Source organism: Salvia splendens, chromosome 14 (genome assembly GCF_004379255.2).
Source record: "Salvia splendens isolate huo1 chromosome 14, SspV2, whole genome shotgun sequence".
Classification (NCBI taxonomy): Eukaryota; Viridiplantae; Streptophyta; class Magnoliopsida; order Lamiales; family Lamiaceae; genus Salvia; species Salvia splendens.
In genome coordinates this window covers 6,200,310-6,224,760 of record NC_056045.1, presented here as the reverse complement: position 1 = coordinate 6,224,760, position 24,451 = coordinate 6,200,310, and the positions used below count along the sequence as shown (strand labels likewise).

Here is a 24,451-nt window from a genome sequence, read left to right as displayed (position 1 = left end):
CATGTATAGAAGTATTGTAATTTTAGTTTCAAAACCTTTAAATCGGCCCATAAATAAATTTTTGACCTAGCAGTTTTCCACTCAGTTGAATCACATTACACTATGCTATGCAACATATTTATACTAACAATAATTACATCCATCAACTATTTTCTTAGGTTAAATGTATGAATCAGACATTGCATACTATTGGTGGACAAAGGATTAATAAACTAATAATGATTTAGAGTTGCTAAGTAAACCGATCTGATAGCATGACAAGGTAACTTACTCTCTAATAAACTATTGTTAGCAATTAAAATGGTAGTACTATCTAGTTCCTACCATGACATAATTGCATCATTTATGGTCTACTTATAGTCAAATAATAGAAAGTTGGAACTCAAATAATTTCCAGTGATAGTGATATCACACCCACAAATTATCTTTTCTCATCGTGTGCTTGTAAATTGCTAAATTATGGTTGTATTTTTTTATTTAATAAATCTGGTACATATGTAATGCAATCACCTACCAACTGTACGAATGTTTTTGTCTTCTTATGCTTGTAAAACAACAATTATTTGACTCAGTGACATGAACAATCACAATCTTTCTTACCATGAAAACATATGGATTAAAGGCTACATCATTTTTAGGAAAAAATACAACGAAAGTTGTCTGACCCAATTTTAAAAGATAAACCTCTAAATTGAGCCCTATTCGTACCAATTACGCAATCTCTAATTTAATTTCTAACTAGTACAGTATTAATTTAGGTTGAGTTTTGGCACTTATAAAAATAATCATTTTCCGTATTTTATTTCAATTTACAATTTATTAATTTCTAGTTAGAGTACATAACTTCCTTAAACTTTAAATTCTTATAATGCATTTTTTTACATCATTATATAAGTAATTATTTTCATTAAGGATCATCAAAATAAGTAAGAAGGTAGTACTACATCTCTTTAGTACACTGGTAACAACATAGTAGAAACTAAAATTTTTAAATGTAGATAAAAGAAAGATGTTCATTAATGCTGACACGTGCCCCTCGTTTTACAAGTTACAATTTTTTAAAAGTAATTGTTAGATAAAAATATAACGAATATGTGACCGTAGATTTAAATTCATGACCTTTATTATCAAACATTAATTACTTTATTGCTTCATCACCACACCTAATCTTCTCGATTTAGTGCTCCTATATTTTACTAGTAATTTTGCGTTGTGCAAGACTGTTTTGTTACTCTGCCACCTCTACAATCCTTAATTTGATTTCAATTTTTTAATGGCAAAAGATGGCATGTTTTTAGTATTTTGTCAACTCCCTTAGAGATATGCTCTCTCTCTCTTTCTGCACTCTTTGACGCAATGCAATGGCCTTGATAGCCTCCATATTTAAACATAAGCAACACCTTATTCATATAAACAATACCCCCCTCTCTCTCTCTCAGTGTGTGTGTGTGTGTGTGTGTGAAGATGGAAAAGGAAGAACAGAAGTTGGAGGAGCAAGAAGCTGAGGAAACCAATCCACTGGTGAGAAATTCAAAAAAAATCCCTGCAGAGAGTGATTGGGTTCTTGACAATGAAACAGAAGCCATTAATGGGGACAAGAATTTTGAGGAAAATCTTGTTTTCCATCACAATGCTTCAGGTAGTAATACAAGCATTTTTAGTTCATCATTTTTTAGCAACATTTAATGGCTCCTTATTTTTATTTCTATCTTTTGTCAGTGTCTCTTATAAAATTCTAATTTTCTTGTGCCTTCAACTGCACTCCATAGCCCTACATGTCTGTAAAATATGTGGTGTAAAAGAAGTAAAGGGGCCCTCTTCAATGTTCATGTTGTTTCCATATATATATATATATATATATATATTAAGTTGTGGCATGTGGTCTGTTTTTCTTCATTTTCTTGACCTCAATCAGATTTGCAAATTAAAAGTTGAGACCACCAAAAGAAGTGTTTTTTTCTCTCACAATTTTCTGTTGTGTATGGAGTTGAAATTCTTGGATATGCAATGCTGTGAAGGATTGGTTGTTTTGAGTCTCGGAATTTAGTTCTACTTAGCCTTTGCATCTAAGAAACCAATGAGTTAATGGAAGTCAGGAAGTGAGGGCAGTGAAGGGTCAACTGCAAGCTGGTAGTTTGGTGAGTTGGGTAGGTTCTGAATGATCAATGAGGGTAGATTTAGAATGGTTTTCTTCAACTTCTGTTTCCCTCGTTGAATCGACCTATGCATTTGCTCGAATTGATGTTCCGAAAATTGAAGAAGATTGAGTTTGTTGGCATATTGGATGGAATTTCTAAAATTGTTGGGCAGCACTATTTGCAATTGTGACAGTTGCAATCTGTTTTTGTGGATGAAGGAATATGGAAGTGTCGAATCTGCCCTTGGACGTATGGCAATGGAAGTGTCTGTGTTGATCGGTTTCAGAATCATAGAGGACTGTTGCATAACATGACCAATATCAAAACTTTTAATTTTGTATATGAAGGTCAGTAGATAGCAGAATCGCACGAAAGTATCGTGGTTAAGATACGTACACCTCATAGTGTCTCAATCCTCCGTTAGTTCATGTAGGAATAACTTAACCAATGTTAGTGAATATGTTTCTTCACTGCACATTTATGCTTCTAGTAACAAAAAACACCAACTCTTGTCCCCCTTTCACTCTATTACTTCTCCTTGATCTGTTTATGGGCGAAACTGTGATGACGTATGGCTCTATATAAGTGAATGGCGTTAACAGTTGTTTTCTCGGTGTTGTTCTGTAGGTTTAGGCGTTAATCATATCGTGGAAGGTCCTGCGCTTACAACACAGGATGCCTCATCTCTTGATCCGGTGATTCAGTTCAATGGTGCTTCTGTCATAACCAATCAACACAAGGAAGCGGTCAAGGAGAATGGCGTTTCTAGTTCAGATGTCAGGCATTCAGACAGTTCATCTCAAGAAGGTAAGAACTAGTTATGATATGAGCTTTCTAATACTAGTAAGATCAAGAAATCCAGATAATGATGAGGATCTGAAATTTACAAAATTGTTTGCTCTCATTATTTTGTAGATTTGGTTGCAAAACATGTAAAACAAGTCTCGTCTCTTGATCCCGCTGTTGAGTTCAATGGTGCATCCATTATTAGGGATCAATACGAGGAAGGTGAGGAGACTGAGGCGAATGGCATTAATGGAACGAGTCATGAGCCTTCCAAAGAGATCGAGAGTGCAGAAACCGAGGATGATCTGGAAATAACAGAGTTAGATGTCGAAAGAGTCATACGGAACCAAACCACACATGATCTGCATTGTCCCAACTGCCACTCTTGCATCACAAAGAAAGTTATTCTCACCAAACGGAAGCGCAGAGTAAGGATTTCCGATGAGGAGGTGAAGCGTCCCAAAACAGGAACAGAAGCCACAGGGACTGTTTCGTCCGAGGACCAAGTTCATCAAGAAGGGGAAGTTGGTGACCAAGATGCCCAAACAGCACCTATCGATGAAGATGACCGTGACAGAGGGGCGACTGTATTTCGTTGCTTATCATGCTTCAGCATTTTCATTCCAACTGGTTAGCATTTTTTCTTTTCATTGTGCTAATGATGCTATTTTTCAGTACTCATGAGTGGGAAATGCAATGCAGGTGATGGAATCAGATTATTCCGATCATATGGTGGGAAATGTGGGAAAGAAAATGCACGGGGCGGTCAAGCACCAGATGTAAAGAAGAGCTGGTTCGACATGTTTAACCCGAATAGGCAGAAAACACCAGTTGAGGAAGGTACTTTTTTTCCCTTTCGGATTGTATGAGTGGCATCGTGCCTGCAGAGAGCGGAATGCATGTCTCGAGTTCAAATAACTTGGTTCTTTCACATGCAGGAAGTAGTTCTGAGACGAATGTGCAACAAGTTAGCTCAGGAATTCTGTCGTCTGGCCCTGCTCGTGAAAGTGGCCGACCATTAGTTTTAGAAGATACTGCACACGAAGGCCGGGATCTAACTCTTCCCGGCCTAGACCATCTAAAACTCCCTTTGTTAGTAGGTACTGTTTTTTAACTACATTTTCACATCATGATATTTTAGCATTGTTCCATTAGTTTGGTATTGTGGTGACTGCTGTAATGACTTGTCTACCTCAGATAGTGAGAGGTCGGATGATATGTTAGACGCGGATCAGCAAAAGGCATCAAAACCTAGCCGGGAAGTTCAAACCAGTCGAGACAAGGACATCGTCCAGCTCCCACAACCATCAGTTTCAATGGCTGAAGACGCAGATGGCACATTGAATATCTCAGTATCTGTTCCTCACGACGAGCAAGACGTTAAAGCCACAATTGTGACTACATCTGTTCTAGACAAGCCACTCAGAACTGGAAACACTTCAGAAATAGGAGATGCACCAGCTGCACAAGGTAACTTTAATTGCGCGTTCACTGTGTGAAGAGACGAACAAGGTCATCGTGTTTCTCGAGTTAACTATCATGAAATCTTGATGCAGGTGAAGGCAATGATACCAGGATAACAATAGATGCACATCCACCTGCGACTGTAATATCTCCTCCGACAGCATCCCAGTTGGGAACTCAAACTAGTACTGCTGATCGAAAAGGGCGTGGAGCGAGAGAAGAACACAAAGTTGAAGTGATTAAAAGCATCATCTACGGTGGGCTGGCAGAGACCATGACTAGCCTTAGCGTCGTATCATCAGCCGCTGGTGGAGGCGCAGCCACATGTACGAATGCTGCACACAACGTTTACTATTGCATACATAACCATAATGTTTTTTCATTCAAGATATGAAGAACTATTGCTTATCTTGGTTTGATTGGTCTACAATGTCACAATTTGCAGTGAATGTGTTGACTCTGGGAGCTGCAAATTTGATTGGAGGTCTTTTTATCATTGCTCACAATGTAAGTTGTTTTACTTGTCTAATCCATCGAATACTCATTTATATGTATTGCTGCTCTCTTATGGATTTGTTCTCTGCATAAATGTGCAGCTCTGGGATTTAAGATGCGACCGCCTCGAGGAGCAGCTCTCCAACCAAATAACCGAGCAGGCGGATCGTTACAGGCAGCTCCTAGGCCAGAGACAGAATTTCATGCTTCATGCTGTTGTCGCCATAATATCATACATCTTGTTCGGATTGGTGCCTCCGGTCGTGTACGGCTTCTCGTTCCACGAGTCGGACGACAAACAGTTGAAGCTTTTGATGGTGGCAGTGGCTTCCCTTGTTTGCATACTTGTGCTAACTGTTGGAAAGGCCTATGTGCAGAGGCCTCCAAAGCCTTACTTGAAAACAGTCACGACCTTCTTGATTCTTGGGATATCAGTCTCGGGCATGTCGTACGCCGCTGGCAGATTAGTCGAGCGCCTGCTGGAGAAGCTCGGTCTGTTCACGCCAAGCTCGGCAGCTCCTAACTTCCTTGTGCCGGAAATGAGACCAGTTGGTTCAGGATGGGCCTCTGACTGAGTGCTCTCTCTGTCTCTCTATAGTCACATGTTTTTGTTGGAGCTGGAATAAGTTTTTGCTAGTTATGGAACCCCTTTATCTAGACCTCGTAATTTTATTTTATTTATCTTGTACTTGATCTTATTTTACATAGGAATTTCCATAACTCTAGCCAATGTCTCTAATGTGCAGGTCATGTGTATTGATAGCAAACATCCCATAAAGGGTTTGGACTCTCAATAAAGGGCACAAGCATGCGACATTGTAGATAAAGCTCTCTATATGAAACAAATTCTAAAATAAATGACAAGTATAGACTTCTAACTTCTAGAATTCAAGTTTACTATCACAAAACAGCTCGACATTTTAAAAACATAAAAAGGCCAAAAACCTGCTGTGAGGAAAGAAACTGCACAAATAAGCAAACTTGGTACAGCAAGCTGTTTACGAACTCTCGTCATCCAATCCATGATTCAGTTGATGCAGCTCTAGCCTGCTTTTACCTCTTTTGATTTTTGCCTTAACCTTAGATTTTGTTATCAGGGTCTGCACCGTGTTAGAAAAATTTCCAACAGCCATGACTATGAGAAGTACCCCGCATGTAATCACCTAAAAGTTGTAGGTAAAAATCATGTAGGTGAATAAGATACCATAATAGTACGAAAAAATATTTGATGAAATAGAAATTGAAATTGAATTTGGATATCATCATATACAGTATTGAAGAAGAAAGCAACAACAACAAAAAAATCAATGAAGTCACGTGTTTAAACAGTTACTTTACCTGCCAATCCGAATTGGATCCGTTCAGAGCAGTATTAAGTAACAACACACCAACATAAGCTTCGAATCCCTGAAACCAAAGGACAATGGTCACGATTTGAGGAAAAATGCTGGCTATAGTGAAGTCATAAGAAGTGGAGCTGATTCCAACAAAATAAAGATTTGCAAAAATATCACTCGCACGAGGAGCTGATTCCAACAAAATACAAAGAAGTGGTAGTGTTCTCTTGCTACTGAGACGAGAATAAGGGATTTAACAGACCTGTAACACAAAAAGTATCGGGCATAGCAGGAGTAGCTGGCCTTCCACTCCAGCAGTTTCTCCCCAAACAATATCCATCCTCCTAGCCTGCATGTAGCAAGAGTTGAACAATATTGACAGGATAAGTTATAATATTGTGCTTCAATCAATTTGAAGGACAATCTTCTTCTAGTCTAGCCCATGAGTGAAGGCAAAAACTCATGTAAAATCACACATAAGGCACAAAAAGGTTACAAACTTCAATATATTTATTTAAGAAAAGGATAAACTACACCAGAATAATCGAACAGACAACCATTTTGCAAATTCACATGTAGCATAAATCGAAACAATTACTATTATGTATCTTGGCAGTTTGAACCCAACAAAGGAGCTTTTTTTTATAAAAAAAATAATAAATAAGCACATGGGGAAGTTGGTGGTAAGGAAATCAAATATCTCAGGTATGCTAAACTACCTTGCCAAGTGCAATACGTGTATAAAGTCTTTGTCTTTGGTATCTGTTCTGAAGAATCATAGCAACTCCTTGCATTATTGCCCATTTCAGAAATAGTTGTACACCTATCTGCAATTAACATATTAATTCATTTGGTGGACTGAAACACTTGCTTCTTATGTAGGTGGAAATGATGATATGGATTCACTACCTGTCTTTTAGCACAGTCAGGCCCTTGGTCTATTTCCCAAGTTAGACTGATGAGAGCCATAGCCATGGCAAAATAATGATGTTTAATCCACCTGCATAAGAGCATGAATTGATCAAAATCTTAGTCTGTTTCTTTACATCCAAACTTCAGAGAATAAATATAAATTTAAAATGACACTAAGCAGATTTTTATGTATAATATTGCTACAACAAGTTAGATAACATTTGATCTTCTTGTCAACATTTTGTCCACCTACACGTACACCAGATTGCTAACACAGAAAGTTGAACAGTCCAATCTTTTTAACTAAAATAAAAACTACACTTCTAGGGAAAAAAAGAGTGATTTAAGAAAATCAAAATACCAAGGACGTATATCACTTCCATTAACTCTCAAGATGTTTTCTCTCAAAGCCAAACCAGTGTAGAGATATAGCAACCATGCCTGTAATAGAAAAATTGACCAACATAAGTTTCACACACAAACCCCCCAAAAAATAGTACTAGTAATATTATTAATAACAATAATGCGTGAGAGAGAGAGTTCAAAATCAGAAGAACATGTGATACCTGGTAAAGTTGAACTGGTAATGCTGGTAAGCATCCACCCCAAATCCATGACCTTAAAATGAGCAATAGTGATGGCAAACATAGGAACAAAAATGCTGTTCTATCCTGTCATCAGTACAAACATCTTCAGTTACTGCAAAAAGGTGTATGCTTTTCCAACAGTTCTAGATAAGCAGGCTGGCACTCAAAGCGAACTAGATTTTCAACAACACTGCTATTCATTGTAGGATATGAGGCTTTCTTCAATCATTAAAATGCTAGCAGACACAGTCCCAATCAAATTAAGAGCACAATTGAATCATACCCTGAAATTATTGTATTCTTCTTTCACTTTCAACTGCACATCCTTCCTATTAGCTCTCACATTAATAGGCCCCAAAAACATCCTCAGAAACCTCCCTAAACAAAGAGAAACAAATAAAATTCACAATCATCATCCATTCTAAACATATGCAGCATAATCAACCAGATAAAAGTAATCAACACACCATGAGATTTGCTCGGAAGGAATGCAGCTGCATCTCCCTCGCTCAGTATATACCTCACTCTCGTCAACTCCTCATCAAGCTTCCAATTCCCCAAAATCCAATCCAAAAATCAGTACACACTAACAATAAAATGAATTACAGAAAAAATTAATGGCATGCATGCGCAGGAATGCACGCAGCTCATACTTTATCGAAATCCTTGGAGCCGCGGAGGGATGAGCGGAGAGAGCTGATGCGGGCGTCGAGTGCGGCGACGCGCTGGCGGAGCGCGTCCTCCTCACGGGAGGTGCGGGAGATGAGGGACGAGGTGGTATCCTGCAGCTCCTTGGCTTGCTCCGTCAGAGATGAGATGCCGGCGGCCGGTGAGTTGGCCATCAGAAGACGGCGGCCGTCCGATAAATCAGGATTTTCAGATTTAACGGATCGATATGAGTTTGAGTTTTGGTTTTTGGGGGAGTGAATGTGAAGGGAAGGGTATCTCTGTTTCCTTTTTTTGGAATAATAATTAAATGCTTCCGCTGACATTTTATTAAAGTTGAGGGCTTTTTCGTAAATTGAGGAAGTAATGGGTGGACTTGGTGGGACTGTGCTAAGAGTGTCCACTATGGAGTGGACGCGGCTATGTCCGCGAGGGTGAGCGGGCGGACTATAGTGGCGAGGTTGTCCGCCCCGTGGGCGGACGCGGCAGACGTGGCGAGAGACGGCGGACGTGCGATCGCCGGGTGAGGGGCGAGGACGCGGCGGGGGGGGACATAGCCGCGCCTGTAGGCGCGACGACTATAGTGCGGACATCCGCCGCGGCGCATTCGAAACAATTTTTTTTTTGTTTTTTTCCTCTATAAATACCACTCCCCACCACTTATTTTTCACCATTTTCACAAAATCCATCCACTCACTATCTACACAACCACTCTCTAAAAAATGCACCGAGGGGACGACGAATCACCTGACTCTCAGGAATCGGGATATGGCAGCAATCCATCAAACCCCTCGGCATATCCTTCGCAGCCGTCGGGCTTTGGCGGATATGCGCCTCCGTCCCAGCATTGGAGTTGGAATCAATCTCCCCCACCGTGGGCATCGAGTCCACCCCTTCCTCCATCTCAGTCGTGGATGTCTTCTCCAACTCCGCCACCTTTACAGCGGAATTTGAGTCGTTCCGCATTTGGAGATTACAGACCCAACCTAGACGCGCTTCACCAGCCGCGTCCGGGTTCCTCTTTCCAAGCCAGCCAATCTCCATTCACCGAAGCAGATCAAGACGCATTTGATACTATGATGGGTCTGCTCAGTTCCGGCATTCCAGATACGCCGGCAGCACGGGTGAAAATGCCCGTTCCGACTCGAGGAGGTAGCGGTAGTCGGGGTGGAGGCGGTAGGGACGGAGGCGGCAGTCGTGGCACCGGCCACGTCGGTGGGTGCACGAGCAGCGGGGCCGGCATTCCGAGTGGCTAGGGCAGTGGCACTGGCGGTAGCGGTGGCTCTGGTTCTGGGTCCAACCGGGGCAAGCCATACACCAAAGACGAGAGCATTGCCGTGGCGAAGACTTGGGATGCTATCACTTCGGACCCCGTGGTTGGCACAGATCAGGCCGAGGGGAGCTTTTGGAGGCGCGTCATGTTTGCATCCGAGGAGTTCAAACCCGACGGCGCCGAGAGGCGCGACCCAGAACAGCTCCGGAAAAAGTGGGGTAGGATTCTCCGGGCGACCAAGAGGTTCGCGTCCATATACGAGAACAACCTTCGCCACGCTGAGAGTGGCCGCAGCGCAGCAGATGTTAAGAACCTGTCTGAGGGCAAATACCACACGGAGGGCTGGCCAAAGTTCACCTTGTGGAAAGAGTATCTTGTCCTCGCGGATTGTCCGAAATTCAGGTCGATCGTGGCGCACGAGGTGGGAACAGCTCCTGGGCCAAAGCGCACAAGGCACAACCTTGCCGGTGACTACACCAGTGGAAGCGGCTCGCACGAGTTCGAGCAGTCCGACGAACAAGTCGAAGAGCCAGCCGATACTCACACTAGGCGACGACGGCCCATGGGACAACAGGCCTCTATCCGCAGCGCTAGAGGGCGTAGAAGTGCCTCCCGCCTATCGGCGGGCGCGTCCGGATCGCGCATCCACCAGCCCGCCCCAATCCCACAGCCCACGGTGCAACCCCATGAGGTATTGGCCAATACCATAGACGTGCAGTTGATGCAACAACTGCAAGACGTATGCAGGTCATACGCAGGGGAAACTGACCCGTGCGTCAGGAACGTCTACAAGAGGCTCATCACTCGGATTGAGAGTCGACTGGGGTTGGTTGATAATGCGCCTGGGGATACCGTGGCCGGCAGCAGCTAGAGAGGAGGAGGAGGAGGAGAAGAAGAATAAGAAGAAGAAGAAGAAGAAGAAGAAGAAGAAGAAGAAGAAGAAGACGAGGAAGCCGACTATTCGTTGTATTTTATTTTAATTATTCGTTGTATAATTTTACCGGTTTGCAATACAACGAATATTCGGCCCTAATTACCTCGTTTTCTAGTTATTTACACTGCGATTATTTAAATTACACTTGATTGAAACTAAAAATATTTTAAAATGAAAATTGATTATAAAATTTGGGGGCTATTGGAGGTGTCCACTATAGTGGCGGAAATAGAATTTTGGGGTTGTGGACAACAAAATTGGGGCTATGGACAAAAACTAGGGCGTGGCTATTGGGCGTGTCCGCCTTATAGTGGACACCCTAAGAACAACCACAATTGGCGCCCTATGCTCCGCCATATTATTATTCTATCCTTCTACCCTTCCACCTGCAGTGGGACACCCTAAAGTCCGTCCTATAGTTTTCACTACTGTTTTGTTAATTAATTTTATGTTTTCAAATATGTCATGCAAAATAATAAAAAAATACCACGATTTAAAGACAAATCCTACATTACTTAATTAAAAAAGAAGTTACAAGAGTTAGAAATAAAAAACTAGTTCACTACAGATAAAAAGGGCATACTCTACATCATTCCCAACTTGCGGCGCAGATCATCGATCATCCACTTGAGGTACTCGGCTTCGCCCGGGTCCTCGCACTGCCTGAGGGCATGGTGCGTGTCAACCAACATCCTCCGGTTGGCGGCCGCCACCAACTCCGCGTAGGCATGTCCTGCCCCGGGGTCGGGGTCGGGGTCGCGATCGGACACCGGAAGGATGTCGCCTTCGTCTTGCCCTTGTTCTTGGCAGCCTTGCTGTCAATGGGACACCGGGAGGACATCAGTGTGCCGGAACTCTCATCCTCGTACATCGGCTGGTTGAGGTCCATCAGAGGTGGGCCGCTGTCGCTGCTCGTATAATCACCGGCGGCGGTGTTCTTCGTCCTCTTCGCCGCAGCCGATAGGGGCAGAATCCCTCCTTGGAACTTCTGCTTGTCCTTCAAGAGGAGCCGGAAGTTGTAATGCTTGAAATCGCCGTACAATGAAATGTACGACGCAAGCGCTCTATCACGCACATCAGTCAAACTCTCGCCGCTGCCCTGCTCCCTCAAGCACTTCTCGTACTCCGACGAGAACAAATTAACCTGCTTCTTCACCTGATCACAGTGCTTGCGGAGCTGCTTCCAATGGCGCTTGTAGGCGGCCACCGGATTGGCCTCGTTGTAGCGATCAGCAATGCGCTCCCAGTACGCGATTTGCTTTTGGTTGTTGGCAAATACCGGGTCCTCTGAAATATCAATCCAACACTCCGTCAAGACAATGGTTTCATCCGAGTTGTAGTTCGTCCTCCCTGGGGCGAATTCTTCATTCTTCTCCGGAAGCGACAACTTCTGGGCTCTTTGCCTGTTCCGCTTCTTCTTGGTGGCGGAGCCCTAGGCGGCGGCAGCAGGGTGGGGCGCGGGTGCAGGTGGGAAAGGGCTCCATGGCTGACAGCCCGTACGAATCCGTGTTGAAATCGGGATAGTACTGGTGTTGGAGTCGAATGGTCGGTATTCATCAGGGTCCGTACCCGGCCACCGTGCACCACCACCGAACATCGGACTCTTCAGACTTGGGAAATTACTGGGATTCATTTTGTAATAAGTGAAATAGAGAGAATGAGATGAAAGAGTGAATGAAAGAGTGCATATATATATATTTTGAAGAATTGAAATAAAATGTAAAACGTGTTGCATCGTCCGCGTCGTCCACAGTGGGCGGACGATACCGCGGACGATGCGTGCTCCAACACCTATCGTCCGCGGACGATGCATCGGACATCGTCCGCATGGCTACAGTGGCGGAAGATAGTCCGCCCGATGCATCGGCGGACCATCATCAACCCCATTGTGGTCTGTGGATGCTCTAAGGTGAATAGAGGGGGGGTGAGGTGTTGTGCCTATTGATCACACTCACTATGTCAATTTCTTAAGATTAGTGCTAACATTTAATTATATAAATATTAATGAAATTTGACTTAGATTTGGAATTTCTTAATTTTATATTTATGATGAAATCAAATTATATGTGGCTTTTAACGTGTTTTAATTGCTACTTGTGTGACTATTGCTCGACTCTTGACGCATGGAATAGAAAAAATATAAATAAAAAAAATAGCAAAAACAGAAGAAGTGAATAGTGTTGTCATTCCTCGACTTCTGAAATTAATTTTGCTTGTTCGAAAACATAAGCCGAATCAAAATTCATCATATGAATTTGTAATCTGATTAGGAGCTAATTTATGCAATATGTAAACCCATGATTAACATCATTGCAATTAGCCGTTGTCAATTAACACAAAGTATAAAACAAAGAATCATTGTGAGATAAAGCAACGTGACATAAAAGTGGTAAAAAGGATACCTAAAATGTGATTATCTATCGTTCTGGACCCTAAATATGATCATTTAGATATTGGGTATCAAAAATGTGCGAACGCCATATTTTAGGTACCATTTTTATAGTTCATTCAATTAATTACCCCCTCCCCCATCCTATAAAAATATGTGTAATTTTCATTTTTGTTTTTTCCAAACTTATTACTCATATACATAAATTTATTTACAATTTATACCACTATATGATCTACCATTACAACTCATTAAACACTAATAATAATGTGGATCTAACTATCCACTAACACTAACTAGTTACCCTTATCATTAATTTGTGTGTCATTTCATATACTCATATTTTTATGGGACGGATGGAGTATTTACAAAACTTGTTCGTTACTATTATTTTAAAATAGACTTTGTTAATCCCGTCAAAATGGACTTCATTGGTGTTGACTGTCAAGTTTTGTCAGCTTCTTCAAAAAAGACAACTTCGGTCTTGTTTTCTTTTGTTTGGGATTCAAAAATTAAAAAGTTAAATATCATACACCAACTTTGTAAAATGACCATATGTTTAGAATTAAATATGGAGTTTACTCTTTATCAAATTAAATTCGACTAACCCAAGGGATGTGGTCGAGTAGCATGAGACCCGTCTATCCTTAACCAAATGGTAAGGGGATCGATCCTTGACTTTGGGTATAAAACAACTTTAAATCCTTGAGCCACATATTCCACCACCCTTCAAGGTACCTACAAATCAGCACGGAAAATAGTCACTGAAAGCTGCCAGTATAAACCCTTGGTCTAATAAAAAAAAGTTCGACTAACCTTTATTTTCGACTATCCATTTACTCTATCTATCTATATATCACTTCATAAAATATCTATATGATAAAAATTTAAGATTTTTAAAGTTGACTCCTAAAATTGAATGACTACACCAAACATGTGTGTTTTATGAACAAAATATCAAGTATAGCCTAATGTTGACATCTTTATATCATTTCACTATTCAAAATTCTAGAATGAATTCTAGTTAGATGTCGTAGGTCTTCCTTCATACCTTGAAATAGACATGTTTTAATTTATACAGGGGACCAATTTTTTTAAAGTTTTGATACAAAATTAATGAAAGAAAACAATTACTACCTCCGTCCCTGAAAATTTGTCATATTTTTCCATTTCTGTCCGTCCCCCAAAGTGGGACAATATTTGGGGGGCGGAGGTAGTAATAGATAAAGCCTTGGACGGAAGAAGCCTATGATTGTTTGATTTCTCAATTAAGATGAGTTAGGACTGGAAGAAATTAAAATTACGTACGAACTATGTGATGGAGAAAGAATTGGGCTCTGGTTTTCATAAATCTAAAAGTAAGTGAGCTATGTTTGATACTCCAAAATCTAAAGTTTCACTTCTTACATTTGATGAGTAATAGATGTGAAATTATTAAGATTGCGTGGCCTAAAATAGTGTCCAAGTTAGTTGAAAGTTGAAACATTTCCAAATCTGACATAATGGATTTAAGGAGTAAGAAATATGGTGACGTAAAGAATACTATTCTTAGCCACATTTGCCCAAAGTCGATGTTTGCTACGCATATACGTGTAAGTACGTATTACTATTATATTTATGAGAAATTTTTAAATATGTGATTCCAACCTAATTTTATTTAATTATAGTGTTTGTTGTTCAATAGATGAGAGAAAGATAGCATATTTTTCCCCAAAGAAATTGACAAGGTATTGTTAAAAAAGAATGAACACTTGAATATATCTCATACCTAACAACTTGGACTCCTGCCACCCAGAAACTTGCTAATTGTAACCTTCAAACAATAGTTAATTATTACTAATTAAATGGAGAAATTCTGTTTAGACCCTTATTTGCTTCATCCATAATGATATCACACTTCAAATTCCACATTTTTGTCCTACAAAAACTGCAAATCATGTGCAGTACTTACTTCTATCACATGAGAGTTCGAGGTAAAAATAGGACACATATCACACGATCCATGTCGTTAGGGTAGAGCCGTAGAGGTGACTAGGTAAAACACAGCACACCAACTCGAATAATTATCATTCGAGTTGAGGGTGTAGACTAATCAGCAGTTTCTTGGTCTGAGCTTACTGCAATAGTTAATTTCATGATATTACCAAATGCATATATATGTAAGAAACCAGTAGATTGTACATGTTTCAGACAAACAGCTACATAGTGTTTCAAGAAATAACAGAATACTACTTGCTTTTATTTCTTGAAACAAACATAGGACTAAAAATGTGTGCTTCTTAGAGCTTTGCTGTCTTTGGGCTAAAAAACAGATCCTTCCTAATATTTGGCATATGATCATGCCTGATGCATCGCGTTATTGCAAAGAAGGGAATTCTAATCTTGCATCAATCCTTGCAGCACAAGATCTTGAGCGTACGAGACCAGAATCCAACATCCTCCTTCGTCTCAGCTGAATCAACGGGCTCCTTGAACTTAGCCTTCTCAGAAAGCTCCTCGAACGAGTTCACCAGATTCTGCAGCCTCGCTACAAACTCTATCAAGAGAGACGTGAAGGTTGCAAGGGAGAGCGCGCTTGCACTCTCATACGTCCTTACTTCACGCTTATTCAATAGGGTCTCGCCCAAAACTGAGATACGCGATGGCCACATAGACTGTTGCCTGAGCAAGTCCTCTCCGGATCCGTACTGCGAACCAGAGGGACTCCTGTTCATGCTCGCGAGATGGGGATCTTGGTTCCTTATCGTCTGATAGGATCTCAAATGAGCTCCATCGCCTAGAGAGCTGATCACCGCGTGCCTCTCTTCGCTGTCTTTGTCTCTGAGCTCCTGAAGCAGTTCTTGATCCATGGCTGCCTCGGGCGGCTTTGCACCATCCCAGTTCTCTGCATTCACCAAAAGATAAGATTTTCGATCGATCATCATCTGCAAATCCTCTGCTGCATCGTGAATCTTTTCCAGCGGATCACCAGCCGATAGTTTCTCCATCTTTTCGACTTTTTCTCCCAGCAATCTCAACACCTTGGTGCCCTCCGTCCCGACTTTCTGAATCCCATCCTTGAATGCTTGTCTCAACTCGGACGACGCCTGCATAAAGTTCAGATCATAAACTATAATCATCTAAGAAGGCTTGACACAACCTAAGCTAGTCAAGTGCAGTTACTTTCTAAGATAGAATCGGCAATCAATACGCTATCCGACTAACGAGACGAAGCAATCCAAGCATGTGTAAAACATACTAACAACAGACAACAATACCTGTATTTCAGACAGTATACATCCATGCATTGCCATTACCATGAATGCACAATGCCTCAGAGCACCGCTCACTTTCACATATTCACTCCACGGATATCTATACATCTTGTAACGGCCATGAGGCGGCTCCCAAACTGCAAACCCCAACTGTCACAGACAAAATGAAAACCGGGGAGATGAGTTTGATTTTGAGTCTGAAATTTTAGCCTGAATGGCCATATAGATGCATACCAGCGTCTCCTCTTGGCTAGTTGACTCAACTGCAGCCCTGTATCCCTTGTACAACGGATCATCCGAGGCCTGGTAGATCAATATTTTAGAGGGAATCCTCGAGTATTCGACACACTGCAGGTACATATTTACACAGCCTATAGATGGACAGATATATCAGTTTCAAAGAGCTTCGTCTCTCCTTAGGCTAGCTTCTAAGGGCAAAGTGTTGTACCTTCGATAGAGCTAGCAACGCCCTTGAAATTTTTGACGACTAGTTTATGCAAATCTTCCCCGGCCCAAATGGGATACACGCATACATTTACAACCAAACAAATACCAGCTCCGACAGCGATAAGCAGCAGTCGAGAAAAAGCTGTTTGAAAAAAATTTGAAGTTCCAGATACTAGCACAATACAAAATGTCAGCAAGAACACGCGGAAGCCATACTCGTACTGCTTCATTGCCGGGTACAGCTTGAGATAACTAGCAAGAAAGCCTGAAAAATCACATTATCGATGTTTTGGGACCGAAAAAACACTAAGTTGCATACTTGAAACACTATTGATGATAGCAAAATCATCTGACCTGCAATGAAAATGCTGGTCAGAACAATAGTTTCGTGAAATTCACCAGCTTTCACGGACAACTCTGCGATGCCTAGAGCCAACGCTCCAGCAGAGAATGTTCCTAACGCACGATTAAATCCTTTGCTTAAGGTAGCCCCTACCAATCAAATTAAAGGCGTGTTACAACACTAGATTGCAACCAAAAATGCACACTTAGAAAAGCAAAAATTCAAGGAATCAAGAGCTAAACTAGAGGGAATGCCTTAAATATCAAGACCACCTAATCAAGATAGAAATTTGTCACCTGTAATGATTGAAAATCAAATAATCAAACACAAAGACTCACCTAAGCTAAATTTTTTGCTCAAAACACACACACACTAATACTTGTATATCAATTCCACCTTAATCAAGCAAACATTTGTTCATACACCATGCTTCTAACATCTATAATCCACAGATTTAAGAGCAGAGAATCAACAGCCACCGATGCCAAACAAGCACAAACACACTTGCATAGCAAATCAACCAAGAAAAGCAGAGGAATTAAGCAACACTCACCAATGCTAAACTCAAAGACAACAACAACAGTGAGAATAGCCCAGATTGAATTCTGGCTAATAAAATTGGAGGGCTGTTTGAAAAAGATGAGAACCGAAACCAGAGACAAAGAAGCCCCCATTTTGAGAGCAAACACCACTTTTCTAGGGTCGGATCTCCCCATTCCATGTAGCTTAACCACAGCCCCCTTAACATTATCCCACAACCTCGAAACCCTCTCTCCCGAAACTCGAAAAATCCGGTGAAAACAGCCCTCACGGACAATGTATGAATCGCCAAATCCCACCTCCGATCTCTGCTTTCTTGAGAACAACCTCTCCTTGCCTCGTTCCACGAAGCTCTGCCTCAAAGATCCGTAATTTGCAGCCATGAATGGTGGGTGCTGGTACCAAGATTCATAGGATGATCAAAGCTTCACTTTTATTTCTTGCAACAAGTTTTGTTGAAGTTTCTTTGAATTCCAATAGAATAATTGGTGTATATTTAGGGAGTTGATGTTGAAGGGACAGATGCATTGCAAAAGATTTACCTCGTACGGTTGGATTGAGTAAACTCGATTAGTGTGCTAATGATTTTAGTACAAGTGCGATATTGTTACGCGTTGAGAATCTTCAGATTCTGATACCGTTACTTCATTTGCCACATTCTTTTTAAGGAAATTGTTTGAAGATCAATAATAGTAGTAGTGCTTCAAGTAGCAATATTTTTAGCAAAGTCAGTTTATTTACTTTTTACGACGTCGAGTGGGATATAAATTTTGATCCCTGAAAAGTAAATAGAATGATATGTTTACCGATAATGTTACTACTACTTTTCTTTTAAAAAAAATACTTCATCTCCCAACAAGAATCACATTTGATGTGGGCACCGATTTTAAAAAATATAAAGAATAGTGGATTGGAAAAGTTAGTGAAATATGTTTTCCATCTTTTTATATTAGTTTTATAATATAATGCGAATGAAGTGAAACATGTTTATCATTTATGGTAAAAGTAAAATGCGATTCTTATCGTGGGATGAACCAAAATGTCAAAATGTGACTCGTATTTTGAGAAAGATGGAGTAATATCGTTTAGATTCATTTTCCCTTATATGTTTTAGAGTAAAGTACTATTTTGGTCCTAAACATATGACCGAAATACAAATTTGATCAAGAACATTGACTTTTTAAAAATCGAGTCCTAAACAAATGAAATCGTTGTCGGATCGGTCCTTTTTTGATGGATTCCGTTAAAAACTAACAGTCAACGGACAGTTAACGAATTTTGACTAAATTAAAATATTAATCTTATGATTAATTAAATTAAAATAAATTAGAAAATAAAAATGTTTCTTCTCTCCCCTCTCTCTTCTCTCCGACAGCATTCAGTTTCCATGGGCGCCACCCCATATCTTCTCTCTTTCTCTTTCTCCTCTTCTTCTCCCTTTCTCTCTCCACATACACCATTCACATTGACTGCCACCCTGACTCCACCGTCTTCTACACTCCCTTGCTCTCCGACTGCTTCTACTCCAGCGGCTCCACCTCCGTCGAGGGAACTCTCATCTTTTCCTTCTGCTCCCCCTGGCCCCAATCCGTCTCCCGCTCCGGCGCCTACTGCGACCTCTTCTTCCACCACACCGACTCCACCACCGACCTCTGCTTGTACAACGTCACCACCGATTCTCCGCTCGTCTCCTCAACTGACCTCACTCGAATCGACAATGATGCCTACACTTTTCAACTACCACATTAATTCGACCAATCATATTATTATCAATTACGGGCGCTCTCCTCCGACTCCAATCAATTGGCCCCGATTCACCAACGACACTGACGTATTGGCCGCTCGTAGCTCTCAGACTCCGATTTCATGCTGAAATCCGTCTCCATCACCAATGGTGCGACGATTAAAGCGATTTCCACAACCAAAGATGTAGCTTGGGCGGAAACAAGCCGCAATTACTTCCCCCGAAAGCTCTACGAGACGCCGATCACTACGTTCAGAGTTGGCGGAGGTGTTGGAGAACGAGCTCTGGGTGGACGTCAAGCAGGATTACTTGTTGTTGTTTCAGTCTGCGGAGATTGACGTCAGTGACGAGGGCTAGGCAGAGGGTTTTCGATGTGTTGGTGAATGGAGAGAATGTGACGAGGGTCGAGGTTTACAAGGAGTTTGCGGCGCCCTATAACCTGCCCTATAGGCGCCCTATCCTCCGTCACATTAGCATTTTATCCTCATATCCATTCACCTGCAGTGGGATGCCCTATAATCCGCCCTATAACATTTTATTTATTTGAATATATAAACACTACAAAATTTGAAAAAAAAACTTCATTTTATTGAAAGTTCAAAGAGTACAGTACAAAATAAAAAAACTACAAATTCAATGGTGATTACGTTCCCAAATTTCTTCAACCATGTCGGTCATGAGCCGAGCATGGTCTTGTTGGTTGCGCATTGAGGCATGTCTAGCTAGAACCTCATTGTAGCCCATCGGTAATCCTCGAACGTGGTGCGAGGTCGCCATGCTGGAGCTAGATCCAGCTTCATCATCGCCCCAATCGGTGACTCTTCCACCTTCGTGTTCGACTATCATGTTATGCAAGATAATGCACGCATACATGACATCGGCGATGACGTCCTTGTACCAGAAATGCACCGGGACCTTTCACTATTGCCCACCGCGCTTGGAGCACACCAAATGCCTGCTCTACATTCTTCCGCGCAGCCTCCTGCTTTTGCGCAAATAAAACTCTCTTCTGACCCATTGGGCAGCTGATCGTCTTCAAAAAACAAGTCACCTCGGGTATATGCCATCGGCCATGTAGTATCCCATATGATGTTGGCATCCGTTTGCAGTGAACTCGATGGTCGGGCAGTTGTCATTGCATTGCTCGGTGAAGAGATATGATGAGTTCAGGACGTTGATGTCGTTGTTCGACCCCGCCACACCGAAGTAAGCATGCCAAATACAGAGCCGATGGTCAGCGATGGCTTCGAGGATCATCGTCGGGTGGCTGCCCTTGTATCCACTATTAAACTGGCCTCTCCACGCCGTCGGGCAATTCTTCCACTCCCAGTGCATACAATCTATGCTCCCTAGCATACCAGGAAAGCCGTGCACCGTCTCGTGCATCTTCATCAGGGCCTGACAATCGTCAGTAGTCAGCCTTCGCAAATATGTGTTGTTGTAAGCCTCCACAACTCTCCTACAAAATTTTTTCAGGCACACGCGGCCAGTTGTCTCCCCGACGTGAAGGTACTCGTCGAACATGTCAGTCGTGGTGCCGTAGGCCAACTGCCGGAGCGCAACCGTGCACTTCTGCAATAGCGTAAGTTCAGGTTTGCCGATGCCATTTTCCCGATACTGGAAGTAAGGATCACGTGCCTCCAACGTTTGGACAATGCTGAGAAAAAGATCTCGCCGCATTCTAAACCGGCGGTGAGAAACCGTCGGGCCCCACCTTGGTTCCTCGATAAAATAGTTTGCGAACAGAAGTTGGTTAGCCAAGTCTTGCTAGCGGCGGACAAAAGTTCGACGTCGAATTGGCCTTTGAAGCTGCTCGTCTTGGACCTGCTTCGCCGCTTCACGCTCACGCTCCATTTCGGCCAAGCATTCAACTGCAACCTCATGAACGCAATCGAATAAGGCACGAGTCAAGGCCCGAGTAATGCCCTCCGAGGTACTCCAGTCGTCGTCGGGTCTCATTTTAGAGTGAGAAAAAGATTGTTGTGTGATGAAAGAAAATTGAGAGATGGGAAAGAGAGATTGGTGCGAAAAATGGAATAAGAAATGAGGTATATATAGATAAGAAATTATAAAAAAAAATAAAAAGGAAAACACGTTGCATCGTCCACGGTATCATCCGCGGACGATGGATTTGCCAGTGGTGGACGATAGCCCGCTCGATGCATCGGGCGGACTGTGGATGCTCTGAGTAGTTTCTATTAATAATGCTAGGCAGAACTCAATTATCACATTAATTAAGAATATAATGTGTGATTCCTATTTCCATGTGTGTTAGGCAATCTGAAACGCTTTCTCTTATCCGTCCCTTAAATTACTATTCATGAGCCTCACTGTACTTTTTTACTCCATCTCTTAACTAAGGGACTCGCAAAGCAAACATCGACAGATTTCGTTTCTTAGTTAAGAGATGGAGTAAAAAAGTACAGTGGGCCAATGAATAGTAATTTAAAGGACGGTTAAGAGACGAATAAGTGACAGTGTTGCGGATAGCCTAAGGTGCAAGAGACTACCTTTTTCATGTAGTTGCACAATAATGAACAAACACAAAGGCATCAATATTAACAGTGTGGGTTGGTCTAGTACTCTATTCATGTGGTGATTGAGTAAAATTGTACTATAATGATGACTAACAAGTTTGCAATTAATATGTACTTTCAATTTTCAATATAAAAAGTTGTCCGACCTGTAAAGAGAAACGGAAAATAACAGATCTTAAAACAGGTAATGCACCTACACATTTCAAATTTGAGCTCTAAATTTTAAATTTAAGATATTATTTAGGATCACAAATTTGATTTAAAACAATATTCAATAAAATTTTATAAGTCTATAGCTAAGGACTAAATAAACCTTATGAGCGACATACTCTATAAAAGTTAGAATTCTATATCCAAAGTAAAAAATATGATATTCGTCCATAATAACATAGTCTTTTTTTTTTTTGAACCACTCATAAAAATTAGTTATTTTTCAAATGATAGTTTCTATATCTAATGAAATAGACCTCATTTTTCATAAGCAATAATTTAACTATCCTTTTTTCTCTAATTTTCTCTATTTTCTCGTAATTTGCTAATATTGTATTGAAACATATACTGTTTGCTATCAAGACCATTAATAATAGATGAAAAGAGTCTTTTGAAAACCCAAATGGGTATAGTACTATTTTGGTCCTAAACATATGGCCGATTTATGATTTTGGTCTAATTTAAAATTTTTTGTATTTTATTTTCAGATTTTACATTTTAAATGTTAAATGAAATTCTGAAAATGGGTAATATTAATCGCTCTTTCTCTAACACTTCATTTCATTCAAATTTCTTCCCCTCTTTCTTCCCCCCAAGAACCCTAATTTATTTTCTCCGTCTCTGCAACAACCAAACACCTTCGAACATGGGGCGTTCGACGTGCAGCCGTGATTGCTTCTTCGTATGTGATTGTTTCTTTGTCGACGATGAGGCAATGATCTATGTCAATAAACTGACATCAAATTGAACCAATAAATGGACAACAAAATACAATACAAAGTTGTCCTTCATATTCATTTTCTACTTCGAATTGGTCCTGAACATTTACACGATCAAAAAGACATTGTCATAAGGTATTGCATCAACCTTAACACCAACAAAACCCAAAAAAACCACAGTTAGTGTCAAATCAACCCAAAAAGACATTGTCATATCGGGACTTCTTCATCCTCTCAAAATCGGGGTAGCTTTCTGGGGAAGCTCGACGGTCACCGTCTGAAGACCTAGGGTTCATTGTCCGCCTGGCTCCTCTTCGTCGTGACGGAGTTCACCGTCGTCTTCAACTTTTGGAACCGGAGAAGAATGGACTTCCGCTTGAGAGCTAGGGTTAGAACCCACAAATCCCGACGCCTCCGACGGCCCTTGTTCTTTGCCTTGTACGTTTGCTTCGAGCAATCAGCCGACGGACCATCTTTGGTGTCAGGCGGATGTCCATGTGTGGACTGCCTCTTCCTCGCATATGTTTTTTTCACGTCGATGAGACCTTCGCTGGAACGGTCGTTTGGGTACGACAACTTTCAACTCATGGTAACCAACAATAATCGGTCGAAATCGGGCTGTTCTTGGTCGGAATCGGAACTAGGGTTCTTCTTCTTAGGAGAGTGACGATAGAGAAGATAGAAAAGAGAGAGACTGACGGTTCATTTGGAAACTTAGTGATATTTTAGGTGAGTCTTGGAAGATTGGCTTTTCAAATTCAAAATATTGAAAATTGAATTATTTAGCAAAATAATTAACATAATATTAACCATCTAATAATCTCAGATTAAGTCTAATCAGGTCAAAATTGGGCTAATTGACGGTTGACTGTCAAAATGACGGAAACCGTCAAAAATGACCTATTTGATAACATTTTCGTATGTTTTGGATTCGATTTTCAAAAAGTGAATGTTTTGGACTAAAATCATAAATCGGTCATATGTTTAGGACCAAAATAATACTATACTCAACCCAAATATTTGGTAGACATCTCCCTCCATTTCTCTTATACTCACATGGTACACACTACAAGCATTAATACATATTAGTAATAGAAAACGCCCCTATTTGAAAAGTTCATTTTTTAGAACATTATGTTTGATGTGATCGATTCAGGTCCTTATATGTTGTTTCATATTTTTGTTCTGCAAGTGACGATACCTAAGTTTGATGGTCAAATGGATTTAGATCCATTTAATAATTAATAACACTATCATTTAGACACTTAAATATTGTACTGAGATCCATTTTGTCTTGATTTTATAATTGCAAAACATCATAGTATTTGTTAGGTCAAGATAAAATTTTGACCGTTAAATTTAGCAAGATCAAGAGATCACTTTTAGGACAAAAAGTAGATCAATTCATAACTAATGTGAAGAACACAAAATTATCATATTATAATAGACGTCACCCTCTTTATACTTTAGCCTTTTTTTCTTTTTCTCAAGAGAGAAAATGTACTATTCTTTTTGGATTTTGCAGAAATTTAAATACTTCCATTCATCCGATTTCATGAATCAGCAGATTTAATTGAAGCGAGTTATAACAACAATTGAAACCCTACATTGGTCACATTAGATATGTCAGCTGCTACTACAAGTCCTCAATAGTCAATAGGAGACAAGACATAAAA

General features: G+C 40.9%; 3 protein-coding genes across 6 annotated transcripts; 1 reads left to right on the top strand and 2 right to left on the bottom strand.

Moving 5' to 3' along the window:
• The first annotated feature begins 1,211 nt into the window (after positions 1-1,211).
• Positions 1,212-5,613, top strand: LOC121765716 (membrane protein of ER body-like protein). Of its 3 annotated transcripts, none has more exons than XM_042161924.1 (10): positions 1,212-1,639; positions 2,357-2,485; positions 2,766-2,945; positions 3,054-3,554; positions 3,627-3,764; positions 3,863-4,024; positions 4,122-4,394; positions 4,481-4,714; positions 4,834-4,895; positions 4,985-5,613. In XM_042161924.1, exons 1-10 carry the CDS (start codon positions 1,465-1,467, stop codon positions 5,456-5,458), a joined length of 2,328 nt encoding a protein of 775 aa, XP_042017858.1. In that variant the 5' UTR covers positions 1,212-1,464; the 3' UTR covers positions 5,459-5,613. The 3 variants fall into 3 exon arrangements, with proteins under 3 accessions (XP_042017858.1, XP_042017859.1, XP_042017860.1); XM_042161926.1 differs by lacking the exon at positions 1,212-1,639 and adding an exon at positions 1,893-2,138; XM_042161925.1 differs by lacking the exon at positions 2,357-2,485 and having other exon boundaries at positions 1,213-1,639.
• An 86-nt stretch (positions 5,614-5,699) lies between these two features.
• On the bottom strand, positions 5,700-8,668 carry LOC121765717 (transmembrane protein 120 homolog). Its single transcript, XM_042161927.1, has 10 exons — positions 8,373-8,668; positions 8,187-8,265; positions 8,003-8,097; positions 7,699-7,803; positions 7,494-7,573; positions 7,130-7,220; positions 6,940-7,047; positions 6,483-6,569; positions 6,222-6,290; positions 5,700-6,046 (listed from the first exon to the last, which is right to left on the bottom strand). The coding sequence occupies exons 1-10, from the start codon at positions 8,559-8,561 to the stop codon at positions 5,882-5,884; spliced, it is 1,068 nt and encodes a 355-aa protein (XP_042017861.1). The 5' UTR covers positions 8,562-8,668; the 3' UTR covers positions 5,700-5,881.
• A 6,439-nt stretch (positions 8,669-15,107) lies between these two features.
• LOC121763767 (aluminum-activated malate transporter 4-like) lies at positions 15,108-18,133 on the bottom strand. Of its 2 annotated transcripts, none has more exons than XM_042159847.1 (6): positions 17,579-18,133; positions 17,037-17,174; positions 16,684-16,824; positions 16,470-16,606; positions 16,239-16,385; positions 15,108-16,067 (listed from the first exon to the last, which is right to left on the bottom strand). In XM_042159847.1, exons 1-6 carry the CDS (start codon positions 17,946-17,948, stop codon positions 15,369-15,371), a joined length of 1,632 nt encoding a protein of 543 aa, XP_042015781.1. In that variant the 5' UTR covers positions 17,949-18,133; the 3' UTR covers positions 15,108-15,368. The 2 variants fall into 2 exon arrangements, with proteins under 2 accessions (XP_042015781.1, XP_042015779.1); XM_042159845.1 differs by having other exon boundaries at positions 16,684-16,947; positions 17,579-18,132.
• Between the last annotated feature and the right edge of the window lie 6,318 nt (positions 18,134-24,451).